This window comes from Gavia stellata, chromosome 3 (assembly GCF_030936135.1).
Source record: "Gavia stellata isolate bGavSte3 chromosome 3, bGavSte3.hap2, whole genome shotgun sequence".
Classification (NCBI taxonomy): domain Eukaryota; kingdom Metazoa; phylum Chordata; class Aves; order Gaviiformes; family Gaviidae; genus Gavia; species Gavia stellata.
In genome coordinates this window covers 11,532,894-11,541,589 of record NC_082596.1, presented here as the reverse complement: position 1 = coordinate 11,541,589, position 8,696 = coordinate 11,532,894, and the positions used below count along the sequence as shown (strand labels likewise).

The window sequence follows — 8,696 nt, the reverse complement described above, 5'->3', positions numbered from 1 at the left end:
CGAGCTGCCGGAGCCCCTCCGGGGGAGCCGGCGGCCGCGGGGAGGGTGGTCCGGGAGCCGGCAGCCGACCCCTCGGCAGATCAGGTCGCGCCGCCCGGTTGCCCTGCCGAGCTCGGAAGGGGGTGAAGGGAGGTCGTGCATTTCTTTTTTTTTTTTTTTCCCCTTATTATTACACTATTTTTTTTAATCACTAAACGCGACTGCGCCTTTCGCCGCCGGCATGGCGGGGGGAGCCGGGAGGGAGCGCTGCGCGCCGGGGGGGCCGGTGGCCCCGCCGAGGCCGGGGGGAGCCGATCCCCGCGGCGGAGCGCGGCTCACCCGGGCGCCCCCCTCTCCCCCCTCCCGCCCGCAGGCAGCAGCCGCCGCGATGCCGCTCAGCGCCGGCTTCCCCAGCAAGAACTACGACTACGACTACGACTCGGTGCAGCCCTACTTCTACTTCGAGGAGGAGGAGGAGAACTTCTACCTGGCGGCGCAGCAGCGGGGCAGCGAGCTGCAGCCCCCCGCCCCGTCCGAGGACATCTGGAAGAAGTTTGAACTGCTGCCCACGCCGCCCCTCTCCCCCAGCCGCCGCTCCAGCCTGGCCGCCGCCTCCTGCTTCCCCTCCACCGCCGACCAGCTGGAGATAGTGACCGAGCTCCTCGGGGGGGACATGGTCAACCAGAGCTTCATCTGCGACCCGGACGACGAGTCCTTCGTCAAGTCCATCATCATCCAGGACTGCATGTGGAGCGGCTTCTCCGCCGCCGCCAAGCTGGAGAAGGTGGTCTCCGAGAAGCTGGCCTCCTACCAGGCGGCCCGCCGGGAGGGGGGCCCCGCCGCCCGCCCCGGCCCGCCGCCCGCCGGGCCGCCGCCGCCCGGCCTCGCCGCCTCCCCCGCCGCCTCGGCCGGCCTCTACCTGCACGACCTGGGCGCCGCCGCCGCCGACTGCATCGACCCCTCGGTGGTCTTCCCCTACCCGCTCAGCGAGCGGGCCCCGCGGGCCGGACCGCCCGGCGCCAGCCCCGCGTCCCTGCTGGGCGACGACACGCCGCCCACGACCAGCAGCGACTCGGGTGAGTGGGGCCCACGCGTGCTCGCGGGAGGGCGCGGAAATCCGCGCGGCGCCGAGCGCTCCCGGGGGCTGCGCGGAGGAAGCGGGGCGGCCGCCCCCCTGCCCGCCTCCCTTCTCCCCCCCTTCTCCCCCCCTCCCCGCGTGGGCTTTTTTAAATGCCACGTTAGCGAGGCACGGAGAGGCTCCCAACGAATTGATTTCCTGGAAAACCGGCCCAGTTTTCCTTCCAGGGGTGGAGGGAGGGAAGGGGGGGGGGGGGGGGGGGAGGGAAGGGAGCGACTTTCATAACGGGGTCAGAGTCGGTCTCCCACGCGGTGCCCCGCTGAAGCTGGCTGCCGGTGCCACCCGTGGGCCGGGAAGGAGTTAACTCCCGCCCGAGAGCCGCGGGGGGAATGTGCAGTCAGGGAGGTGCTAGTGAAAGTGCCTGCAGAGGAGTGAATGGGGCTGGGAAAGTTTTAGGTATTTGACAGCGTGTTCCGCTCCCTCATAAATTTGGTTTGAAAGTGAGTTTCTACTCAAGGCGCTGCAGCCTGCCTCCCCCCCGCCCCCCCCGGATTTTCCACAAATTAGCAGATCAAGAGAGATTCAGAAAACGTCTCTGAATACACATGTGTGTTAAGTAAGCTTTCTTTTGAGGCGTGGCCAAAGCCTTCTAAATCCTTAATTAAGGGCAGCTTGAGTCTGGGAGCTTTATTGCGCTGTACTGCTGACAACCGAGGTTAAACTTTCCTGCTATCTTTCATGTGCTCCTCAGAATTACGCAAGATCTGTGCAACTTTTGAAATCAGGGAGCCAGGGTTTGGAGCGCGGGCCGTGTGTCCTATTGCGCTTGAAGCGCTGCTTCCTTAAAGGAAAGGCTCTTGGGGAAAGTGGAGTCCAGCAGCATCAAATGGGTTTGATAAGGGTTTATCAACGGGGTCCTTGCTGCGCAGCTCCTTGCTGTGCAGCTCCGAGTAACCTTCCCTTATAAATACAGCGGTCTTGAGACTATTTGCACACATCAGCTTAAAGTCTTTTATGTATCTTTTCCCCTTGCAGAGGAAGAACAAGAGGAAGATGAGGAAATTGATGTCGTTACATTAGCTGAAGCAAATGAATCGGAATCCAGCACAGAGTCCAGCACAGACACATCAGAAGAGCACAGTAAGCCCCACCACAGCCCGCTGGTTCTCAAACGGTGTCACGTCAACATCCATCAGCACAATTACGCCGCTCCTCCCTCCACCAAGGTTGAATACCCAGCTGCAAAAAGGCTAAAGTTGGACAGTGGCAGAGTTCTCAAACAGATCAGCAATAACCGAAAATGCTCGAGTCCCCGCACGTCAGACTCAGAAGAGAACGATAAGAGGCGAACGCACAACGTCTTGGAGCGCCAGAGGAGAAATGAGCTGAAGCTGAGTTTCTTTGCCTTGCGTGACCAGATACCCGAGGTGGCCAACAACGAAAAGGCGCCCAAGGTTGTCATCCTGAAAAAAGCAACAGAGTACGTTCTCTCCATCCAGTCGGACGAACACAGACTGATCGCAGAGAAAGAGCAGTTGAGACGGAGGAGAGAACAGTTGAAACACAAACTCGAGCAGCTAAGGAACTCTTGTGCATAGGAACTCCTGGGCATCGCTTAGAAAAACCCAAACTAGACTGAAACGATGATAAAATATTAATGTTTCTAATATCACTCATGAACTACACCAGTCCATCGAGTATGGAACTATTGCAACTGCATGCTGTGCGATTTAACTTGAGACTACACAACCTTGGCTGAATCTCCCAAGGGTTTGGCCAGAACCTCAAAACTGCCTCATAATTGATACTTTGGGCATAAGGGATGATGGGACATTCTTCATGCTTGGGGATGAACTCTTCAACTTTTTTTCTTTTAAAATTTTGTATTTAAGGCATTTTTCATATGAGAATCCCAAAAAAAAAGTTGTCCCCAGATTGCTGTATATATTTACACATCTTATTGCCATGTAAATACCTTTAATAAAGTCTTTATAGAAAAATGTGCAACATTAATACGCAACAGTTGTGGCAACTGGATTTATACTTGTCTTGAATTTCTGTGCCATAACATTTCACAATTTTGTTTTTTATTTAAATACATTTTTCTTTTAAAAATGATTTTTATTTTGTTTTTAGATAAATAAATATTTGCCCAAAATATAATTAGCTAAATCCTGTGTAAAGACTTTGCTTTGTCTCCCGCTGTTGTCATTAGATGCTTATTTCCATGACATCCCTCTCCCTGCCATCGTGGCAGTGACCCGACAAAAGTCAAAGGGGAGTTAGATGAGAGGAAATGATGATATTTTTGCAGCTTAGTAGGGAGTTGGGTTTCTTCCTTCCCCCTTCTATTAATTCAACTAGATAAAATCATTGGTCTCATGTGCTTTGTCATTCAACTAGTGTTGCCACCAGTGCCTCCATGAAGGTGCTGGTAGCAGTGTCTGTCTTGGCCGCGGTCGTCTGCCTGCTGAAAGTAAAGTTGAGGTGTTGTATTTTTACACCAGTTGCCCCAGCGTACGGGCTCCGCATTCCTTCCAAATACACGTAATTACATTTTCGGGGCATGACCTTCATTCCGCGCTAGGGACCCAGCTCCGTATTTTGAGGGCTGCTTTGTAGTAGGCTCACCTTAATTGCTTCCTGTTTGATTTTGAACAGAAGTTAAATGGGATAAGAAAATAAACTGAGATGGTGAGTGTCGAAGTGGTTAGAACAACAGAGCGGTTTCCTTTTTTAAGTGCTGAAATCAGCAGAGCCGATCTTCCTAAACAAACACCTTAACACATTATTAATGTGAATAGTTACTTGGGATTTCAGAGAATACAAAGTTCAAGGACAAGGACACACAAAACCACACCATGGGAGCAAGGGAAAAGAAGAGCTGCATTTCACGTGGAGAATATTCTCGGACAGATTCCGAACATTTGTCAGACACATTAAATCACATTTACATGCAGGAATTGTCTCATGATCAGCTTCGGATGGGCCATAAAGTACTTGCTTGACGCAGCTCCTAAGATTAGATTTCATCTTTTTCTCACCTCCTTTCACCCACTTAGCTCCACTTCAGTCAGAACTTGAGCAAGGAATCAATGAGCCCTTTGATGTGGCGGAAGAAGGTGCTTTTCAAAAACTTGAACCTTGTACATTTTTATTTTCATAATTCCCGTTAAATACATATTTGCTTGACTTCTAACCATTCGAGGAGCAGTGCTGCCAGATAACACCAGTGCCAGCAACCGAACTGGGGATGTGGGTTCAGGTTTTCTATTGCTTTCAAGTTCGGAGCGGGAAGAAGAAGAGTTGAGTGTGGGTGTATATGGGGTGGGGGAGTGGAGGTAGCATTTTATGGACAGGGTAGATGCCAAAGGTCTCTGCCCTGCAAAGCCTATGGTGACCATCCCAACAATTTTGCACATGGGGCTTCCAAAAGAAAGTGTCTAAATCCCATTTGATGAGGTGCTTTAGGTGCTGGGCTGAACATTTCTTGGGAAAAACATCATTCTGTTAGAGAACCAGGAGAAAACAAGGCTTTTTTTCAATTTGTCTGCAGCTTCCGCTTGTAACTGAGTTTATAAAGTGGTCCGCAGTTGCTTTTTTCAGCCTGTGATTCAGATATTCACTTACGAGGAAAGAGAATTATGTGAAATGAAAGTCTTAATTGTATCTGAACTGTAAATCAGGACATCCTCCAGCTCTGAGTAACAGAAAAGTTCTACCTTTTATTAGACAGGATAACTTATTTTAAAAGAACATGAATTTCACTTGCCTTTGGCATGCACCCTGTTTTCGATATTGCTTCAGAACAGAAGCAAAGTGTTGTTCAAGAATTTCTAACTGCATCCCCATCCTCTGAAACAAACCAAGAGGTGTAGATCCATCCATGAACTATGAAAAGAGTCTGTCAGCTTTGGGTCTCACTTTCATGAATTAGCAAAACCCCCCTCACTTCTTCCCGTTAAATGAGGTTAGACCACGGTGATGAATAAACCTCTCCTTATTTGTCATTTGGAGAATAGTTTTGTTTTTTTCTTCTCTCTGCAGAAGGTCCTTGGTCTTTTGATAAATAGGATGCTTGCAGTTATTTAATTTCTTACTCTCCTATTTTAATTGAGCATCAGTTCCGCTTGCCACTTTCCTAATGGAAGAATACACCAGATGATGAACGTGATCCCAAAATGCCACTCTAAAAGACTGATTTTATGGGGTGATGCTTCGTATTTATGACATTTCTTACTTTGTTGAAGAATTATGAGGTACTGAAACAATGTAGTAAAAAATAAATAAATTTAACACAGCCTATGGGTGCAGGGGTAAAAAACTTCTCCTGGTCATTAAACTGCCGCTATGATAAAGAGGAAGGTGGCTTCCACTTTCTGACTCCACGCGAGAGGGATGGGCGTTCGGAAGACACGGACATCCCACAGGAGTTTCCAGGCTGGATTCAGTTAGTAACACATTGTATATGGATAGGAAAGTGTTGGGTTTTGCTCCTGTTTTGGAGCAATAAAGGAGATAAGCTTATAAAAGAAGCCTCTGAGCCTTGAAATAAAATGCAGTAAGTGCTTGCCAAACAGCTGTACCAAAACACTACTTGAAATACAAGGGAGCATTTTTAACTTCATCGCTCTGCTCCTTTATTTTCACAGGAGATTTCAAGCCACTCCTCTTCCAGAAAAACATTAGGCAAAATATGGCATCAAAGGAAACTAGAAACAAACCATCATGGTGAAAATAAAATTGCCCTTATCATATTTTCTCACTGTTCTCATTTAATATTACTGATTTTTAGGGTTCCAACTTCATTTTTTTCTTGTGTATAAGTTCTGTCTTTCCAGCCAACTAATAATCTGAACGACTTCAACGTATCAATACAGAATGTGCTGGGGGAGAACTGGGATGTACAAAAGCACCTGTGTCGGCTTAATTCAGCTCCCATCTGAGTCTGTGGAAATTCCACGTTTCTTCCAGGGAAACAGATTTGTGCCAGTGGAGGATGCTCTTGAAAATTTTATCACTGCCTACAATGAAATCACTTTACTTGCCCCTGCCATAACCACTCTTGCTCCTTTGCAACCATTGCAGGCAGTTGAGAGATGACAAACATTTCATCAGAGTTGTAGTAAAAGGAGTATTTCAGGTGAGGAATAGAATTACTGTGAACTGGAAATAAGCCAGGCCACTTCAGTTAAAATCTGAATTTGTTCAAAACGGAAGGTAGAGGTGGTTGTTTCATCTACAGAGATGAACCATCTTCTAATACGCTGCATTTTTTTTTTTTAACAATTTTTTTTTTATTGATCTGTGTTAGAGTTATCTGTCAATGACTTATCAGAAAAATAAAACTGAATAAGTAAGCCTAACACAAACGGAGAGCTTGGGAGGAAACTCAGGATTTACTTCCCAGCTTACGGGTTTGCTATTTCCTCATTTTAAGAGGACATCTATGGGAGCTTCTGAAAAAAAAAAAAAAGGCTCTGCTGACTAAAAACTAACTCCTGGTTTCCCCTTGAGGTTTCCATGCTGATGAGGCCTAAACCTGTTTAGAAAAAAAAAAATAAATCAAGAAATGAGATAGATGAGCCGCAGAAGCCAGGTTTCATTTCCAGTACAAAACGTTTGACGTTCAGCAGGTTTTACCTGCCTTCGTGCCATTTACTCATCTCAGGCATAGCTGTAGAGTCAGTGGGGACAGGCAACGGCGAGAACGTCATCCAAGATTCAGAATAAGAGCTAGGAAGTCGAAGGGGTTTTTTTCTTAATTCTGCCATTCACCTTCTAGAGACTTCTTGAGCGAAGGAGGGTGCAAGCATTTGGAGCATCTTGCTGATAGCAGTGGGCTCAGCGGTGAGTAATGCACGCCATGGAAGAGTTGCAGTTACCCTGCATCCAGGTGGCAACAGGATTGGGTGAGACACTGGCCAGGCAGTGACAATACCACCTCTTAATCAGTCTTGACTATGTAATAGGGTATTTTTTTCACATCTCTGCAGAGGCCAAGGACTTTGTACCCAAGTGTGCCCAGACTCCATCTTCCTAGGAAATTAGGTAAGTAAGTTCATTTTTCTGATAATAAAAGGTATGACCTTCGGTGCTAAATATTAGCGTGTATGAAAAAGTTTCATTTGCTACTTGCCAAAACTATTTAATATTTGTAGTTACTGACCAAACCTTGCTTCAAGTTCCCACCAACGCATGGGACCCCAAGGTACGAGGCACATCTGCACGGTCGTGCTTGAGGCCATGAGACATGAGGGAGACGTCGTTGGCTTGAGAGTGGAGCTGCATGACTCTGGCTGACTTTGATGGCAAAGTACCTTATTTCCACAAGCAGTCCAGTTTCCAGCCTGATGTACGAATTGCGGAGCTATTCCTTGTTCTACACAAGCCTGGGAGAAAGCAGCTAAGGAGAGATGCTAAGTTCTAAATTCTTATCATAACTTTAAGTTCCTGACATTATGTGTTATGGTGGTTGCATTTTGTTACTAAACTCACCCTTCGTGTATGTCTCTCTATGGGTCTTGCCAGGGCTATCATTTTGTTGGGTACATTTCCATTCAAGGCAAAATCTTTCTTGCAACCATGTGTCATTTCCATCACAAGCTTCTATGTCCCAATTATGTGGAATTATGTTTTCCATATAGGATCAAAAAGAAAAAAAAAATGACAAAACAAAGGATTAGGTGCTATGAATGAAGGGGTATTAAAGTACAAGCTGCAAAAATGGAGCAATCTGACGGGGTAACAAAGAGTTCCAAGCAGATAAATTAACACTGCTTGGAACTAATTAGCCCCATCAGCTTCCTTCATGCTAATTTATCCATGATGAAAGAGGACAGAAATAGCAGGAGGAAAAAAAATATTAAAAATCACAGGAATTGTGCTTTATATACAACTACTATGAGTAGGCGAACTCCCCAAAATTCTGCAGGCTAAAGCGCAAGCGTGTGGGATCAAATGCAAAGCCCTGTTCCTGCAGCCATGTCCCTTCGGACATCTCTCAGGATGGCTGCAGGTTGCAGTTGCACAGCGGTGCTCCTGTTTCCCAGCACGTTTTTCTTCCAGGCGCCATGCGCGTGCGAGGGGCTGCTGGTAGGGATGCAGCTGCCAGAGCAAGAGCTTCTTTCCGCTCCTTTTTCTCCCATTAATCTACTCCGTGACGACAGCAGAACCAAACAAAGCCTCTTGGTGCAGGTAGTTCCTGTGATCTAGCGCCCGGCTGAGTGTTTGACAAGGCCATTTTTGGCTCGTGACCAAGGTCGTGCTGCGCTGCGGATGAATTAGGGGAAGAGGGATCAGCTCTGCAACTGTGCAGATACAGCAAAGGTGAAGTAAAGGTTTGCACGCTTCCCCACGGAATGAAAATATCCCCGCTTTTCCTCTCCTGCAGAAAAGTGGTGTCTGCAATACCAGGTGGGCTCCTACCGCAGCACCGGACAGACCCCACATTGCTCAACTTCTCAATTTATTCAGGCTGATTTATTTAGTTTATTTAGGCTTATTCAGTCTGATATGGGCAATGCTGTTTCCTAGAATTCTTTGGGTTTTCATTTGATTGCACTACAATAATTTCTTAAATAATTTGGTTTTATTCATGTCGTATATGTCCCAAGAAAGAAAACCTGCTCAGTAATAA

At 47.4% G+C, this 8,696-nt stretch overlaps 1 protein-coding gene across 1 annotated transcript; it reads left to right on the top strand.

The window, feature by feature from the left end:
* Positions 1 to 367: 367 nt before the first annotated feature.
* On the top strand, positions 368 to 3,134 carry MYC (MYC proto-oncogene, bHLH transcription factor). Its single transcript, XM_059815571.1, has 2 exons — positions 368 to 1,055; positions 2,093 to 3,134. Exons 1-2 carry the CDS (start codon positions 368 to 370, stop codon positions 2,653 to 2,655), a joined length of 1,251 nt encoding a protein of 416 aa, XP_059671554.1. The 3' UTR covers positions 2,656 to 3,134.
* Positions 3,135 to 8,696: the final 5,562 nt, after the last annotated feature.

Bases quoted from the DNA above. Each gene is read 5' to 3' on its own strand.
- MYC (XM_059815571.1), top strand. From the start codon at position 368: ATGCCGCTCAGCGCCGGCTTCCCCAGCAAGAACTACGACTACGACTAC. The intron at 1,056-2,092 runs GTGAGTGGGGCC...TTCCCCTTGCAG, and splicing joins CACGACCAGCAGCGACTCGG to AGGAAGAACAAGAGGAAGAT.